The 19,389-nt window shown below is 37.9% G+C and overlaps 1 protein-coding gene across 4 annotated transcripts in view; it reads left to right on the forward strand.

Moving 5' to 3' along the window:
• STXBP6 (syntaxin binding protein 6) overlaps nt 1-16,856 on the forward strand; it is a 103,846-nt gene extending 86,990 nt beyond the window's left edge. For all 4 annotated transcript variants that reach the window (XM_071559437.1, XM_071559439.1, XM_071559438.1 and 1 more), the window contains 2 exons: nt 10,380-10,537; nt 13,774-16,856. In XM_071559437.1, the coding sequence (XP_071415538.1) occupies nt 10,380-10,537; nt 13,774-13,797 (182 nt within the window). In that variant the 3' untranslated portion in view covers nt 13,798-16,856. The remainder of the gene's footprint in view (nt 1-10,379; nt 10,538-13,773) is intronic.
• Nucleotides 16,857-19,389: the final 2,533 nt, after the last annotated feature.

The raw sequence follows: 19,389 nt of genomic DNA on the forward strand, positions 1-19,389 counted from the left end.
ACATCTGAGCCATACGCTTGTTCATGTTTTGTTTCACTGCGTCTGCCATGGTAAATTTTTTCCTAGCAAATTGCATGTAAATGGAATGTATTGTTTATTGTGGCTTAAAAGTTACTGCACTGTCGAGTCTGGTGCATTAGTTTTCTACCTGGAAAAGTGTTTTTGTGGATGAAAGTGAACAGCCTGTGTAAGTAAACTTAATAGATAAGTCCATTTTTGCATGTCAGTCACGCTGTGAATCTGATTCCAGAAGAAAGGACAGTGTCACAGTGATACTTATCACCAGGAAAACTTTCCTGGGTCCCATGTTGCTTTACAGTGAATGAACACTAGATCACATTCGCCAACTATAAAGTTACTGTAGTTAAATGAAATACAGCTGCTTGGACTCAAGCTAATGATGATATTGGTGAGAGGTTTGCAACATCTTTTAGATGTTTGGTTTAGGTAGCTGATACTTGCTATGCTTACCTAAAGAAAGTTATTGTTAAGTAAGCAGAGGAAAAGTTAATGTTTTCCTTCTTTACTGATTGATTGGTCTTAGCACACCTGACTTAAGACACATTCAGTTTATTAGTTCTGTAAGCCCACCTAAAGGACTTATTGAGATGCTTCTTATCTAGAGATGGAATTTATCTTGAATGTAATTTATAATCATAGTAGCAAAGCTATTTACTTCCAGTTTTACCCTGATTTGTTTTACTGAAATATTTTTTACTATTTCACCTTGCCTAGTGCAGTGGTTTTAGTAGATTTTGAAGGTACAGATAAAACATCGGTTTGGTTTCTCATACATATTTTACAGCGTTTTGGAATTCATCAATTCTTGCTTAAAAGGAGGTGCATGCTAGTTCTCTTCTGTGTTGCTGTGCATTAATTGATCAGTGAAACCTATCTTCTGGTCATCTTTTCTGGTCACCTTTGTGTGTAACCATTCAAGAACAGCCAGAGTTTCTTCATCCTGTATCAAACTTTCTTTGATCTAGCTGACCTCTGACATGGAAAGGTGATTGCCCATGTTCATAATTACTTTAGAACTATTAGAAATGTAAAGAAGAATTGCTTCTCTATTTCTTTTAAAGAAGAGGTAAAAAAGCAGCCTTGGATGATAGAGAAATGAAATCTTTAAAAGGGAAAACTTTGCCACCTGAATGACCAGATGATTCAAGAATTAAAATCCTTTTGTGTTCCTGCACCCCGATATTTAAGTTTCTTCTTTAGTTCACTGTTACTTCATTTAATGCAACATTTTTTCCCAGTCTCAAAAGTGAATGCAAGTGATGCATCAATATTAATAACTATTTAAAATACCTCTATGGAACACACTATGTGTGAATCCACATCCATTTCTCAATATTTCTGAGCTTCTTAAACTCTTGAGAATAAATTTGCATAAATTCTTAGGTTGCTCAAGACAGTAAAACTCAAATGAAGCATTAAATAACAGGCTTTTCTTAATGACAGTTCTCCAAACATTAGACCTCATCTTGTAATTGGCAGAGCCACTAGCTTACTTGAAATGTGTTGCTCAGATCTATCTGGTGCTTAATTAATTGCTGTATATTTTTTTCAGAGTTACCTTTTTGTTATCTTTTTTAATTTTTATTCTTTCCAATGTCTGTCAAAGGATAGGACTTGACCCGTCTAATGAATTATTTCGTAATCTTCTGAATAAAAATCCTTTATACCTTGATTTTCATTATCAGTCCCTATCAAAGTCATAAGGCAATGACAATACTATACATCTGAATGAAATGAATAGGAAGTGTGAATTATCTTGTACTTGTTGTCCAGCATTGTTTCCATTCTGAATATCATTCTAAATTGGGTAAGTTTTAGTCCATCATAAATAGCAGGAATTTGAAAATGTTGACATTTTCAGTCTTCTGAACTGTAGTGGTTTTAAAAACTGTAGTGGGAAAAACACTTTCTTTCAATAATGGAGGGGAAAACAAAACTGAGAAAAACTTGTTTTCCTCCTGACTTATGTTTTCACAATTTGAACAACCTTTGAATATGGCTGACATTTCTGAGTTTGTAAACTATTTAGATTTCTAACATGGAAGAGGTAAATTTAAAATACAAAATTGTAGATGGTAGCAGATAAAGAGAAAAATGTCTTCAAGGCTACTTAGCCTTTTGAGAAATTACCCATAAAATTTAGTTACAGTGACTTGATATTTTGTATTCATGAATTAGCAATATTGTTTAATATAAAACATTAAGAAATAAAACACAGTATCTAGTCTTGGTGATGTCTTCAGTCAGTGTTGGATTTTTTGCTGTTCAGAATTACTTACAAAAGGGTTGTTTCAGAATGCCCACTGTGGCATGACAGTAATTTCCTAAGTAGATAGTTTATTGATTTCTGTCTTTTTCTTCACAGTATTTAAACTCATAAAATGCCAAACAGATTGGATCTACATCACCTTCACTTGCTGTAGACTTTATTGCATTGGATTGCATCTGTGCAGCTGTAGAATGTCTTGAGAGGAGAAGAGGCTTGGTATGGGCACACTGTGCTGATTCCTGGGGAGGAATCAAATCTGAAATGATAACTCCCAGAATCACCTAACTTTTGCATTATTGAAGGTTAGAAGCTGAACCAAGCTACTGAAAGACCAGTTATCCTGGCTAATTGTGACAGATCCTGTGCCGCTATCAGGCTATGAAAAGATTTTGTAGAGACATTTATCTCGTCTCTTCATTCTGTTAGAAATTTTTCTTCACTACCAGTACATACCTTCCATTTGCACACCTATATAAACATTGTTCTTTCTTCATTTCCTTCTTTCCTCTTTCCTGCTTTAAAGGGCTAATGCTAAAATAATGTTTTAAAGCTGACTATAGATTTGGGCAGGAAAGCACAGAGGGTAAAGTTCTCCCAAGTGTTTGATTTAAGACTACCATTGCTAGTCTGACCTGGACAGGTTTTCAGTAGCATACTCTTCCACTCCTGACAAACTAAGGTCAGCAGTATCTTCCAGACTTCCCTTATCCTCCCTCCAGGACCATAGCAGGCCTTCAGTGAACTTCAGCTCAAAGCTATCTGGCTGTTGAGCACCCAGATACCATGATTGCTCTACATGATTCATGCTTGATAGTGGTACAAAAAGTGAAGAAATTTTACTCTGTCAGTATCTCATTTAGAACATTTTCACAAAATTGTGATAAAAAAGCTCATGCAAACAAGTCAAGCGGGATTCTGCTAGTAAGTACTATGCATAATCTAGTACTTAGTCTTGAAGTCAGAGCATTTACACTGGTAGACTTTGCAGCCTCTTCTGTGTGCCCCTGTGACTATTATTTGCAAGACCCTGGATAGCTAGCAGTCCACATCTGGAATGGCTATGTAGGCTGGTTGCAGTCATTGCAGGAGTCTGAAAATCAGTCACATTGTTCAGTCAGTCAATCCAGAAAAAGTGTTTAGGTTTCTTTATGGTAAATAGGTTAAACCCTAGGGTAAAACAAAACATGGGATGTTACCCCACTAGACTGATTTTTTTTTTCTCCACCCACTTAAAAAGTACCTTGCAAATCTAAGGAGCTGACATGGACTAAGAGTACAGCGACTCTTAATAGTGCATTATTGGTAAAAGCTAAATTAAGTGCAGAATACATACCACTTTTATCACAATGATTACTAGACTCGGTAACTAATAATACTTTTGATGGCCATAAACTTTCCAGATTCGGGTGCAAAGACCTATAGAAGCATTTTGTTTACTTTCAAAGAAGGTGGAAGTCCATGGAAATCCTTCTGTCCCAGCTGATCTAGGAGGCTTCCAGATTTTATGGTTCAAATTTAACTTGGGAAGTAAGTTATTTTCAAAAGATGAATTGAGAAGTTGATTTTCAGATGGAAGTTCAAGTACTCAAAGTTATAACTGAATTAATAAATCTGGTAAAGATTCTGCTCTTTAGGAATATTCTGTCTTTCAGATCACTTAGTCATCCTTGCTGGATGTAATTTAAATATTGAAATTATCTAGAGAACATTGCATTCCTTTCATACAAGAATTCATTAAGTCATAATTGGGTATTATCTTATAGACTTGCAATCACAAAAGTAACATTTCTGTAATCTTCTACTTATTGTCTTGAGCTGTTTAATAGGGCTTTCTTCACATGGTTGTTTAAGAGGGTCAGAAGTCTTTTTTCTGTTTGGGTCTTTTTAGCAGCCCTTTCTTCTTTTATTCAGAAGAGCTGTTAAATGAGGCTGCCAGCGTAGCACCAATACACGTGAAACCATGTGTAACAGTCAGCTGGCAGGGAGGCGAGAGGGATGAAAAAGTAGGAAAGAACGTGTTTGTCCTGTGGACCCTTGTTACAGAAGTGATGGAAAGCCTTGGCCTAGTGTTAGTCTAGGAACTGTAGCTCTCTGGTAATGATGATTTTAACAAAACAAATGTGGTCAACAAGGAGAGGTGGCTTATGGATGTGTCAAGTGCCATCATCAGTTGGAACTTCACCAGTCTAAATATGTTCATTTTGAAATACCTAAGCTTCCCGAGTTAGATGCCTAGAGTCCTTTATTATTATTGCAATGTTTCTGGGGTATCATTCCAGATACAACTGTTCCTTGTTGTAAGCAGTTTTCTTGATAGTTTTAGCAGTGGAAGAGATTTGCCTTCATGTCTTCAGTGCAGTGTTGCAGTAACAAGTAGCTGTTAAGTTTGGGATTTTTTTCATGGCATAATTCTTTCTTCTAAGAAAATGTATAATTTCAGTTGCTGAATCTAGCTAATATGTGGAGGTCACCTGAGCCTTGGCAGTTTAGAGGAAACTTTCAGATTAGCAAAACTCGTAACTTCGTCTTTACTCTTTATCTTGGAAAAAAAAAATCCATTTCTAGGCAGTTTCCTGTCTGAGCAAATCTCAGATAAAGAATTTAATCTTCCTGTGATCCAGGCTTATCAGGGCCATCACCCCACAGAGAATAACACCATTCTTTGTATTTACAACAATTGCTTCCAAAATTCTGTTGAATTTTTACTGGCACCAGTATATCCAAGTGTAAATAGTTTGTGTAGGCATATGGAATAATTATGTTGTGATGTAGATGGTCTTGTAAATGAACTTGAAGTAATTGTCATAATGCTTTTAGTGTTTATTCAGTGACAGAGATCCAGTTCTATGCCTTTAAGTGGGTCCATAAATACCTAATTTCCTAAAATAGAAAACAAGTTTTCGTGTCATAGATTAAACTTATTAATTATCAGAGCTAATTGCATTTATTTCCTTTTCAGAAGTGGGCAGTTGCTAATTGTTTTATTAATGATTGTACAATTAAAAAGTGAATTCTTGCATTTACAAATCAGTCACTGTAGAGTCTTACCACTAATGTACAGATAAATCCCTGTACTGAACAGAAATATACTTGATTTGGCTAATAGAGAATGCGATGAACCTTTTATGAGTGTGTGATAAAACAAATCATGCAATCTGAATAATGGTATCTCTAGAGACCAATTAGTTTCTTTGCATGCTTGACTGATTATAGTATTCCTATACCTTTCAGGTATTGGGTATGGTGGCTAAAGGATTCACTTTTCATAGTGCATGATAAAAGTCCTAAAGCAATGTCACCTGATTTCGTGGGGTGCACGGCCCTCTGGTACAGCTTTAACTGTAGAATATTCTGAGTCGGAAGGGACCTGCAAGCATCATCAAAGTCCACTCCCCAGGAGTCACACCATGTGCCTGAGAGTGTTGTCCAAATGCTTCTTGAACTCTGTCAGGCTTGGTGCCTGGAGACTCTGTTCCAGTGTCCAACCACCCTCTGAGTGAAGAACCTTTTGCTAATATCTAACCTAAATCTCTCCTGACTCAGCTTCATGCCATTCCTTCAAGTTCTGTTAGTGGTCACCACAGAGAAGAGATCAGTGCCTGCCCCTTCGCTTCCCCTCAAGAGGAAGCTGTAGAGAGCTATGAGATCTCATCTCAGTCTTCTGTTCTCCAGGCTGAACAGTCCAAGTGATTTCAGCCACTCCTCATATAGCTTCCCCTCTAGATCCTTCGCCATCTTTGTAGCCCTCCTTTGAATACTCTCTAATAGCTTTATATCCTTCTTATATTGGGATGCCCAAAACTGCACACAGGGCTCAAGGTGAGCAGAGTGGTACATACCCCTCCCTGATGCCCCGCAGGACACGGTTGGCCCTCCTAGCTACCAGGGCACTGCTGGCTCATATTGTGTTTGACATTGAAAAACACCTTTCCACGGTGCTTTGCTCCAGCATCTTATTCCCCAGTCTGTATGTACATCCAGTGTTGTCCTGTCCCAGGTGCAGAATCTAGCACTACTCTTCATTAAACTTTATATGGTTGGTGATTGCTGGATCTCTCTGCAGGGCCTTTCTGCCTTCAAGGGAGTCAACAGATTCTCCCAATTTAGTATCAGCTCCAAACTAACTTAGTATACGTTCGAGTCCTACATCCAAGTCATTTATGAAGACATAGAAAAATGAACCCCTGAGGGAACCCCACTAGTGACAGGTCGCCAGCCTGGTGTGACCCTATTCACTATTACCCTTTGCCACTTGCTCATTCATTGCATGGCATGTTTATCCAGCTGTGTGCTGGATATTTTGTCCTGAAGGTTCCTGGGAGAGACAGTATCAAAAGCTTTACTGAAATCCAAAAAGGTTCCATCAACATAAGAAAAAGCTCTATGGTATTTTGAATCACAGTAGTTAACTCCTGAAGAACAGCTTAAAAGTTTTGCAGATTGTAGATAATTTATTCGTAGGAATGATTCTCTAATACATTCAGTACAAGTGTTGCTATTCTTTGCACTGATACTAATATAAGCATGAGGCACAGTCAGTCATACCAGCAGCCTCCTACATGTGCTCTAGAAATACACTGATGAAATTCCATGGACTACTGACATGTGGGTTTCTGTGTTGCTCATAGATTGGGATGGATTTTATTGTTTTACAGACATTCCACGGGAAAAGATTGTTCAAAAAGAAAAAGGAGTTCTTCGTAACAGTCTCAGAATAGCAGCTTCTGCAAGTCACTGCCCATAGGAAAAGACAGCATATCTTACCTGGAAAGAACATGATATTGTGTTAGCTAGAGAGAAAAACAATTACTGTCATTGTGCCATACTTTGAAGTTTGTTCTTCTCTGCTGAAAGTAATGTGAAGAAATAGATACCAATCTTTGGCCACTAATCCACAAATATTTTCAGGAGTATAGAGAATATTTTTGTTCTGTAGTTTCCTATTGACATTGACAGAAAGTGAGCAATGTGTTGAATTCTACTTTATAGCACATTTTAACACTTAAGAAGATGCTTAGTTTTATAAGGCTCTCCATGTAGCCTACTTCCCTTGAATTCAGCAGAAGCTTTGTGATCTTGTAAAGCCAACAGATTTAATTCAGTATTTTGAGCTTTTAAAGATCTTACCCTAGAAAACTAACACTGCACAAGAGGCTAAAGCTGTTAGATCACACCACCAAAAAAGGGAAACTATTTCCAGTGCAGTGTTGCTGAGTACATGTGTTTATTGGAAAAGCTGCCTGAACAGAAGCCAAAGTCATCTCCTAAAAAAACCTGCCTTTAAATGACCAAATTATGAACAAAATAGCAATTGACTGAAAAATTTTAAGGTAAGAAAGTGTGCAGTATATTAATTTGTTTAGTTTTATTAGCAAAATCCTCAGTGTCTGAAGAGAGACCACTTGAAAAGATTAATTTCTGTCTCTGCATTCCAGCTCACAGTATTATTAGATATTAAACTCTTCAACATTAGTGCCAGCTGTTATGTTCCATTTCTAAATGCAGCCTCTTTGTTCCATGCCACAATAAAAAAGAAGCCCCAAACCTGTAACTGTTCCACATCTTATACATCCATTATTTTTAATGGCTGATGTGAAAAATGTAGCAATATTGGTAGATAGGAGGTCAGGGTGCTCTTTTATTGGTATTTTTCATATTGAGTCATCATCTGTGAGTCACTGTGTGTAGGTTCTTGAGTCCCTTCCTCACCTTCATAGTCCAATACTAGTTGTGGTTTAGTGTAATAAAATTTTAAGGCAGTTTTCTTTATCTCAGGAATTCCAGCATGTGCACCTTGTACTGTTGTTCCACAGGCTACTTGGGGCAACCTTCAGTTTCATTATTCATTGCTTTGGCTGATTATTCATTGGGTTTTTGCTGTTTCTAAGGAAAGGATTATTATTTATAAAATGGGTCTGAATGTTTCTTCTGTTCTTCTTTTTTTCTAATGAAACTGTGTGTTGGTTTTGGCTAGGATAGAGGTAATTTTCTTCACAGTGGCTACTATGGAGCTGTGTTTTGAATTTACCCTGAACACAAGGTTGACAATGTAGAGATGTGTTTGTTAGTGCTGAGTAGTGCTCACACAGAGCCAAGGCCTTTTCTGTTTCTTGTACTGCCATGCTGTCAAGGAAGTAGAGAGTGCATGGGAGGCTGGGAGGGGACACAGCCAGAACAGGTGACCCCAGCTGACCACTGGGATATTCCATGCCATATGACATCATGCTCAGCATATAAAGTTAAGGGAAGAAGGAGGAAGGTGGGGGACATTTGGAATGATGAAATTTACCTTCCCAAGTGACTATTACTTGTGATGGGGCCGTGCTGTCCTGAAGATGGCTGAACATCTGTCTGCCTATGGAAAGCAGTAAATTAATTGCTTCTTTTACTTTGCTTGTGTGTGCAGTTTTTGCTTTCCCTATTAAACTGGCTTTATCTCAACCCACCAGTTTTCTAACTTTCCCCCTTCCAATTCTCTTCCTGATCCTGCTGGTGGGGGAGTGAGCAAGTGGCTGCATGGTGCTTGTTTGCTGGCAGGGGCTAAACCACAACAACCTAATAGCAAAATAGCCCTTCAACTTAATGTTTGGGTCTTATTTTTTAACCTGAAATAATTTTATAGTAGACACATTTCTTGGATTAATGATAAAAGGAATGCATTTGTGTTTATTTTCACTTGTCTTTGTATGTCAGTAAGAACAGCAGACTTTGTTTTACCAGCAGATTTACTGGAGTGCTCACTTCAGCTGTGTTGAACTAGTTTCGTACCTTTACCAGCATAATTAATTTTAAAGTGTTACATGTTTGGTTTTAATGCTGCGAAAAAAAGGACTACCAGGAGAACCAGGGAATCCAGTGCAGCTGACATAGATTTCTGAAAGGAAGGTCCTGCTTGACTAACCTGATCTTCTTCAAAGACAAAGTGACCCACTTAGTAGATGGAGGGGAGACTGTAGATATGGTCTATCTAGACTTTGATAAAGTGTTTGACACCATCTCCCACAGCATCCTCCAGGATAGACTGGCTGCTCATGGCTTGGATGGGTGAACTCTTCAGTGGGTGAAAAACTGGCTGGATGGCCAGACCCAGAGAGTTGTGGTGAATGGAGCTAAGTCCAGTTGGTGGCTGGTCACTAGTGGTGTTGCCCACAGCTCAGTTTTGGGTCTGGTCTGTTTAACGTCTTTGTTGATCTGGACATGGGAACTGAGTGCACCCTAAGTAAATATGTAGATGACACTAAATCACATGGGAGTTTTGATCTGCTCCAGGGTAGGAAGGCTCTGAAGAGAGGACTGGACAGACTTAATCAATGGACTAAGGACAACTGTATGAGGTTGAATAAGGGGAAGTGCTGGGTACTGCACTTGGGTCACAGCAACCCCATGCAGCACTACAGGCTGGGGGAGCTGTTTAGGAGAAAGAAGTTGGGAGTGTTGGTTGACAGCCAGCTCAGTATGAGCCAACAGCAGGCCCAGGTGGCCAGGAAGGCCAGGTAGGCTAAAGTTTGACTTAGAAGACATTAATTCTTGGTGGGATTTGTAATACTAACATTGAAGTAAAGTAGGTTGTCACAGAAAACATGGCAGGTGGTCCACGTGGAGAAGGGACAAAGGTAAATAGGTTAGAGCAGCATAAAATAACAGTAGTGGTAGTGTCTGAGGTTAACTTGCAGTGCCAATCAGTTATTCTCTAGAGAAACAGTGCAACTTTCAAACAAAGTTAATCTGCGTTAACATGAGGGTGTTGTGAAGAAGCTACGTGCACTTGTGAACAGTTTCATTTAGTCGAATAGCTTCCTGATGAAATTATGTTTGAGCATAAGGCTTAAAAGGTAATACATACCTAAGTTATGTCCGCTTTTTCCATATATTTCCTAGGTATTGTATTGCTTGTTGTACTTGTTTATAATTTACTAATAATACAGCTTGCAGTGAAAAAACAGCAACTTGACCCATTATGCACAATGCAACTTGATGGTAAGCTAGCAGATGGTACATCAGCTCTAGAACACAATAAATTTAATTAATTGTACTTAATGCTAAGCATATATATACTTGAGTGCTCTGATGGTTTCTTTCGATGTTGCAGGAAACAGCATACTCCATTCAGCAGCAGACAGTGTGACAAGTGCAGTACAGAAGGCAAGCCAGGCCTTGAATGAGCGTGGTGAAAGGCTAGGTCGTGCAGAAGAAAAGACAGAGGAGCTGAAAAACAGTGCTCAGCAGTTTGCAGAAACTGCACATAAGGTAAGATTTTGGCAGGATAAGACTCTCAGTAGGATAGAGTGACACAGTGTTTTGAGAAGAGGATGCTCTAGAAAGAATTAGTCAGTCACTGTTTACAAGCAGCTTGCTTTTTTCCTCAACAGTTTCTCACTTGGCAAATTTCTCATTAATACCTTCCTTTGTGCCTATATTTGAGGTCTGCTGCATTTTCACTTGAAACTAGCTGTCTTCACTTTCCTGAGGCACATTTCAAATCCATCTTCCCACTGCTGTTTGGTACTATTCCTCATACCTTGTGCAGCAGTACAGTGAAATTGTTGCTAATCCCCTTTGATAAGCAGTCATAGGTCTGTGACTGTCTGTTTCTGAAAATGTCATTTTTATGTATGGAAATCTTATTTATGAGGATTTTGAGGAATTGTTCTTCTGGGGAGTATATGTATATTTCATATTCTCAGTGGAAGATATTGATAGTACTTTATGCAAAAGCAACAGGCAAAAATGCTGAGCTTCATTTTTTGTGACAGAATTTCTAGGCATCCTCAGCATTCCATTTGGTGGCTGTATAGCACATTCACAGCAGACTTTCAATGCCTTTTTAAGAAAGGTAAAAGTTTTCTGAACATGAGCAACTCTTACAGTTAGAAGCTTGATAGTTTTGCAGCTTAGCACAGGCATTAGGCTTTATCCTGCTTGTGTAAAAAAATTCTTGGCCTACTGCCTTAACACTAGAAATCCTGGATTGGTATCTGGCAGTTCTATACAAGTTTCTGTCTTATGTAGTCTTTAAAATGTCTTTAAATTATTTACTGGAATAATTCTCTAGTTTGTGGTCCATTTAGATTGGCATTGTTCGTCTTAGCGGCCTGAGTATGGTAGAGTATGAATTTGCTCTTGAACTCTTCCATCTGAGACCTGCCACCTTTCCCCAGGTTCCCTCCTTCCTGCGACCATGATAACTATGCTAGCTTAGAAACCAACTGAGCAACAGGAACCACTGCTTTTGGGAAAGGGAGCAAAGTGTTGGCTGCTTTAGAGTACTGCTTCATAGGGAGTTCAGACATGAAAAATGCCTGTGATACGTCAGATGCTATGAATCTTGATTAAAATTTGAATAGGTTTTATTCATGTGTGCCCTTTCATCTTCCACATATGGAGAACAGTAGTTCCATATGCTGTAAACAGAAACAATCTTTTTCAACTGATTTTGTTAGGAGAATCTTATTTTTAAAATCTCAGAATTAAAGGACGCTATATTGTAATAAAAATATCATCTCTGATAGCTTATGCTGTACCATATTTAGAAATAAAACTTTACAAAAAGTGTATGTGGCCCTCATCTTCAAAAAGGGCCTGCAGGAGTATCTGGGGAACTACAGACCTCAGGGCTGGAGAAAGGTCATGGGCCATATCATCACACACAATGACACATGCAGGAAAGCTTGCGGGGAGGATGATCAGGCTCAGCCATCACTGGTTTGTGAAAGGCGGGTCCTGCTTGACCAACCTAATCTTCATCCATGACAAGGGTTAAAAACTGTCTGGATGGCCAGGCTCAGAGTGGTGGTGAATGGAGTTACATCCAGCTGGCAGCCAGTCACTAGTGGCCCCCCCGGGCTCAGTATTGCCACCGGTCCTGTTTCATATATTTATCAACTATCTGGATGAGGGCATTGAGTGCATCAGTTTGCAGACAACACTAAACTGGGTGTTGGAGTGTTGGTCTGCTGGAGGGTGGGAAGGAGATGCCAAGGCCACCGGTATGAGGTTGAACAAAGCAAAGTGCCAGGTCCTGCCCTTGGGTCACAGCAACCCTATGCAGCACCACAGACCTGGCAGAAAACAATCTGTAGTTGCTGGTTGACAGCCGCCTGGACATGATCCAGCAGTGTGCCCAGGTGGCCAAGATATCCTGGCTTTTATCAGCAATAGTGTGGCCTGCAGGACCAGGGCAGTGATTTCTCCCCTTGTACTGAGCACTGGTGAGGCCGCACCCTGAATCCTGCATTCAGTTTTGGGCCCCTCATGACAAGACAGACATTGAGGTTCTGGAGACTGTCCAGAAAAGGGCAGTGAAACTGGTGAAAAATCTGGAGCACAAGGATCACTCAGGGAGTTGGGGTTGTTTAGTCTGGAGAAATGGAGGCTCAGGGGAGACCTTGTTTGCTACAGCTACCTGAAAGGTTGTGACGTGGTGCGGGTTGGTCTCTTCTCCCAAGTGACAGGACGAGAGGAAATGGCCTCAAGTTTGCCAGGTAGGTTTAGGTTTTATATTAGGAAACATTTCCTGACCAAAAGGATTGACAACCAGTGGAACAGGCTGGCCAGGAAGGTGACAGAGTCACCATCCTTGGACTTGAAAGTGTTAGGATAATGATTGGATTCAATGATCTTAGAAATCTTTTTCAACCTGAGTGATTCTATGACCCTGCGATTCTACTTCAGTTATATGTCAGGTTAAGTTATTTTAAGATACAAAACATAGAATAGAGAGTGGTGGAAGATGCATGGCATCAGAATACTTTTTCTGGCATTTCACTGATTGAAACAGTGAGTGAGGGAATTTTAACTGCTTCTAGCAGTTGTGTTTCCTAGGTAACTTCCTAGAGAGTTCACTTAGCTTAGTTAGTGTGCTATTATCTACAGACAGCAATTTTTTATTATATAAAGCCTAAATCTAGGCTCTCTGCTTGGTTTGCAAAGTTAGTTTGTCTACAGATTTTATACAGGATTTAAGTCACTTCATCTTTTTTTCTTCCTCTCATTTCCAAATTAAGTCCATTTCTGAATTATTTGAAATGGGAATAATAGGTAATCACAGAAGTGGAAGGGCAATCAGTTCTTTATTTTTCATCATTATGTAGTGGCACCTCCCAAATAGGTGCTTTCAATTACTTGTGTAGAATTTCTGATTGCAGTTAACAATCAGAATCCTTAGGTCAAAATTACCATTTTTTAAGCATGTCTCTGTTTCTGGTATCTTACTCTAGCCTTCCTCACAGATAGCAAAATAATGGAGTATTGGAAAACACAGCTATGAAAGAAGATAAATCCTGCCTCCTCAGCACATCAGCTTTGTCTATATGTCACAGTAAAGGAAATTACTGCCTATCTGTGTGCAAAGAAGTTACAGATTTTAGACATATTTTGTACAATTTGGTTTACAAGCTCTTCTCATCCAGACTAGCCACATTAGCTTTATATATCTTGATTATTACATGTGATATCTCTTTAATTATTTTTTCTTTCTTTTTCAGCTTGCCATGAAGCACAAATGCTGAGATACTGCCCAAAGCTGAAACCTTCCCAAGAGAAACTGAAAAGGCTACATTCAGCAACTTTTACAGGAGATTCAGTCTTCTGTGTGCTTTTTCCTTCCAGTTCAGTGGAGATTCATTCTTTCAGTTTCTGTGCAGGAAAAAGTTGCATTTCTACCTTTCTGACTTAACTTTTTTTCCTCTTTTGTAATATTGTTACACAGTCCTGCAGTACTTTCTACGTGTATTTCAGTTGTTACAGGAGTGAAAGCAAACAGGGGAACTGGACCAAAAGAAAAACTGATCAGGATTAAAATAGTAATATTCTTCCCTGGTTGTACAGAATTATTGAATTGATTGTGAACATGTGTGTGAAAATAAAATCCAAAGAAGGGGTATAATTTTCTTCATGTTATGTAGCATCAGCCGAATGTGAATATTAAACACCTGGGGTTGTAGCTATAGTGGAGAATAGACTGCTTTGTCCTGAGAAACAGAAAAACCTGTTTCTTCTACCCAACGTAGGAAGTTTTGCATGTGCACCAGCATTCAGAAGCGCATATCTGAATTTCATTCATATCAACATTTTACATATTCCTGTTTTCCCTTCCAGACTGATTGAATAGTATACTAAAGCCTAAAGAATGTATGCTTGAGGCTTCAAAATGAGGAAAAAACCCTATACGAACATAGCTGTGCCTCAAACACAATCTAAAATTTATTAATGTGGTATAATGTAATCTTTTTACCTGTGATTCTGTGGCTAAAGGCCTATGAAAATGAGAATGCAAAGGCCTGGGAAAATGAGAATGCACTCTTTTCAAGACATCTGTTTTTCATAAATTCTACAGTAAAGAGTCTTTTGAAACAATTCAGAAATTTGTCTGATTAGAATGACATTTGTGTTAGCTAGTTGTCTGATTGTTAATAGAGAAGCTTTCAAAAAGCATGTCTTGGTACATAAGAATTAACTCCGAGTTTGAATCTGAGCTTTCAGTATGCTCTCACTGGAAGGGTGACTTTCTACTTCATTCTGTATTCACTATATGCAATATATGCACTATATTCTCTTACAAAAATAAGTAGGTTACCCTTTTCCTTCACTGCTGTTTTCTTAAAATTTTTAAATGTTCTAATATGCCTTGAGAATGAAAAAAGAGAAAAAAAAAGGAAAAAAAGATGCTGCTTTTTCTTTTGTTAAACTGGTAAGCTAGAAGAGAAATCCTGACAGAAGGGTACAGCCTTCCTCTTCTGAAAATTCCTGCTCTTCATTTTTGTCCTCATCTTACCAGAAAAGCTGGTGTTGTATGAATGTACTGTATTCATTGTAGAATAAGATTTTTGCATTATTAATGACACTTGTAACAGTCTAAAATCCTCTGAGCAGTGCTTGTAAGAGAGATAAAAGCTACTGTAGTAATTGAGAATATTTTAGTTACTGCAAGCTAAAATAACTGAAAATCTCTTGAAAATACCCATTTTGTAAAAAGATGCTTGGCTTCAGGAAAATAATCTCATTTGAACTTAGCTGATTGCGTTCAAACTTTACATCTGTTTTAGGTTTTTTCTCTTGTAATTTAAACAGTTTTGTATTACGCTTTTTATTTAATTTCACACTGGGAATTGAGAGAGTGGGTCATCTGTGTAGTACCATACAATCATTTAGATCAATTTAGCACCAGACCCGCTCCAAGTTACCAAATCTAGAACCATCAACTGAAGTGGAATTTGGCCACTTCACTTATAAATCAGAACAGGGTTATTAATAACACAAGTTCTGAATGCTCCATTGAGTTATGTGTAATTAATGCTTGCCCTGGAAATGTCTGAACACTGTTGTAATGACTATGGATATTTCTGCAAATTAACCAGGAAAACAATGTCTCAATAGAAATTAAACTTTGGTGATACAAAATGTTAGACTATTTAAACAAAAAAAAAAAAGTGCATTAGAAATCAGTCAGGGAGTAGATTTTTGACCACATAGCTAACTTCTGTCTTCTTATTTTCCACTCTTTTTTTTAACTATTCTGCTGCTAACCTCACAAGTCTTTCTCTTTAGAGAAAGAATGAATAGATTTGGAATTACTGCCATCTAGCTGGTCTTCTAAGCTTGAAAATAATTAGAAGAAATGTCTAGAACCCAGGTCAGATAAACTTGAAAAGAATTAGTTGTCTAAATTTGGATGAAAAGGCATAGGTTGTCAAGTGTTTACATAAATATCAGCTGGACAGGACAAGGTCACAGTTGCACTGCTAAGTTCCAGACCTTTTATCCGTTGAACTGTACTAAAACATTTCTTTAGTCCCACTGACAGTTTTTCAGCATTTTTGATTTTTTGTGTCCTCCAGTTAAGTGTATTGTTTTTTATCATAACTCAGGACTTTAATCCAACCATCAAAAGCCATTTACTATGGGAATTCTAAGGAACCTAGTGTTCTTGAATTAAGGAAAAGTCTGTTTACTTTGTTCTTGCTGTTCATTAACCTACAAGATTTGGTAGTTTCTAGACAAAATCAAGGTGTATAAATGTTTAGCCAAAGGTAAATCTTATAGCATTGCAATTTCCTTCTGGAACTTTGCTTGTAGTGTATACAACCTAGTATTATTAGATAGTCATGTACATAACATATACTATGATTCAGGTTAATGTTTCATATGAAAGAATGTATTTGTAAATTGTAACAATATCAATAGTTTCTTTATCTTTTTAAAGTTCTGAAGACAATAAAAATAATGTATTGTTAGACTTGACTGCTGTACTGCAAACTCTGTCCTAAAAAAGGCTACTTTTGTGTCTAGCAAAAGTTGTGCGTTATGTGAAATAGTAACAAAAATGTGCTGTATAAAAATTGATCTTAAAGGTTGGGTAGGTTTTACTGTGATTTTCCAGAATTGTAATACTTGCTGGTATCTATTGTAACCAATTCCTTGAAAGTTCTCAAAGATGTAGAAATTTTGTGCCATCCTGAGGGAGAAAAAAAGGTGGGACCTGCTCTTTTGAGTCACTACTGGAAACCCTGATTTTTGTCATTAAATACTTTAACTGTGATGAAAACTGTCCTTGGATTATTTGAGTTGTCTCTTCAAAATATCATTTACTGGTAAATGACATTTTATTATTACATCATAGCTGAATTATATTACATGCTAGCAAAACTGAATAAAAATTAGTTTCAACTGTAATGATGAAAATTTTCTTTAGAATACTGTAATTAAAAAAGAAGTAGTGGAAACTAGGTTGATCAGACAGCATTTTGTCATAGATTGAATATAACTATTTGGCAGTTCTTTTCCATTCTTATTGTACATTTATCCTATAAGATAGAAAGACAAAATGTTTGGTTCATTTTCTCAACATTGTTTTAGATCAATTTCACTGTGTTGTCATTTTTTCCTGATGTTGTGATTTTCATAAATCACCATCAACCTAATTTGCTGCTGTGTATAATTTATGGAAAAGATGATGGGGTTTTGCTTGTCATCTTTGAGTCATGGAGGAAGCTCAAGCATGAATGGTTGCTGATTCAACACGTTAGGATTCTAAATAGAAGATACGCTAGTGTGTTGAGTGCTGGAGAATATTGTTGCTGCCGTATTCCTGAAGGAATAATATTGGACTGACAAAACCAAACTAAGATGCCCGATGCCTTCAGCTGCAAGCCACAGTATCAATGAAGGTACGCAATACTTCAGATAGGGAGCACATTGGTCATCCTGTACAGTACTCATGAAGGATTGCAATATCTCAGATTAAAAATCACTTTATTGCAAACTTTCCTCAAGGAAGTGGTCAACTCCCAGTAATGACATGAACTTACTTATTTTTTCTAATTCCAAAACTGCGTCATCCACCTCATAGCACATCATTACAGCTTGTTTGGTGCATCAGCTGGAAGCACTGCTTGGTATTTGATGTTTGTTTCATTTTATACTTTTTTTATTGGAGCTGTTACTGTCTTTTTATGTGCTGTCACCTCATACAGTCTGAATTGTAGTCACATCTTTTAATCAATAATTAATGTGATGGTTGGCACCAGTTGACATGGAATTACAGGCCAAAAATAAGTGATTTATTATTTATTTTCAGAATGAGCAACAACAAACCTGAGTGTAAAGATCTGTAGTTGGAGTAATAGCATTATGGCAAATCTTCAGTGTACAGGCCAGCTATTCAGAGTACAAAAGTAAGCAAGCTTGTTAACTAGGCAAGTCAAGTGGCTCTAGAAGTGTAGAGAATAGATATGTAACAAAATTCCAATTTATATTTTAAACAATTTCACAAATTTCCGGTAGGTAAAAGGGTGATAACTTTTGCAGAGGAACTAAAGAAGCCTGTGTGGTATTGAAATTCTGCTGCTGCTAAAGATAGGAAAACAGAGTTTTCATCTGTGTTCAGTGTTCTTTTCTGGACAGAATAGAAAGCAAATGTGGTAAAAATAAATCAGAAAATGTTGATAGTGTTTCACACTATATGGAAAAGGAAATCTTCAGTATGTGCAACTAACTAATTATCAACATGCTGGTTTGCAGCCAAATCAGTTGGGGTTTTTTTTCTTATTTCAGAAAGAAGATATCTGGGAAGGCTTTTTTTGGATTAGCACGATCAAAAACCCAGGACTTTACAGAAAATGCTTTTACTTGTGGGAATTAATAAGATTTTAAGGAAAGTCCTTCTTTCCAAAACTTTTACTAGTTTTATGAAATATAGAGCATCTGGAAATGTTTATTTGTTTTTGTGAGAAAACATAGAAGAAGAAAACAAGAGAAGACTGTGAGATCCTTAGATAGGGTTGCTGTTCTGATTAAAAAGGCATCTATCTTTAATAATAGATTGCTGCATTCATTTATTTGAGGTTTGTCAGAAGCTTTAAGTCAGCCAAAAGCTTCCCATTATTGTTTTTTAGGAACAAGGAAACGTAAGCACTGTTCAAGATGCAAGTCAACAGTGCCTAAACCTGAGGTGAGGGTGAGCAAGAGGGATGGCTTGGAGAGTTCTGCATCACCAGGTGAACAAGTCAGAAGACGTGATGAGGTAACTTCTGAGAGTGCCCTGTAATGATGCAGCTCCCAGGGAAGAGGATACATATAACCATTACTTGGGAGGATGCTCTCACTCCAAATGTGCACCTCCCTGAGTTCCTTCTTCACCCAGCTTTATAAACTGAGCATGACACCTTTTGAGACAGGATATCCCTCTGGTCAGTTGGGATCAGTTGTCTCAATCAGGTGTCCTGTCCCAGTTGCTTGTGCACCCTCAACCACTGCAGATGGGGTGAGAAGCAGAAAAGGTTTTGGCACTCTGCAAGCCCTGCTCAGCAATAACTTAAACATCCCTCTATTATCAGCACTGTTTCCAGTACAAATTCAAAACACAGACCTATACTAGCTACTGTGAAGAAAATTATCTATCCCAGCCAAAACCAGCCGACCATTAGTATTTTCTCACAAGTGGGTAGAGAGCCATCTGCAATTTTAGCAGCACTTTATAGCAAAATTTCTTCAAGAGAGTTCTGAGAGGTTTTAAACCTACATGGAGAGAAATGTGAGTACCCTTGCTCTTTGTCTTACCTTCCTTTCTGTTTCTTCCCCATGTGCAGTTGTGCAGCATTTCA

The sequence above is a fragment of the Pithys albifrons genome, chromosome 6 (assembly GCF_047495875.1).
Source record: "Pithys albifrons albifrons isolate INPA30051 chromosome 6, PitAlb_v1, whole genome shotgun sequence".
Classification (NCBI taxonomy): domain Eukaryota; kingdom Metazoa; phylum Chordata; class Aves; order Passeriformes; family Thamnophilidae; genus Pithys; species Pithys albifrons.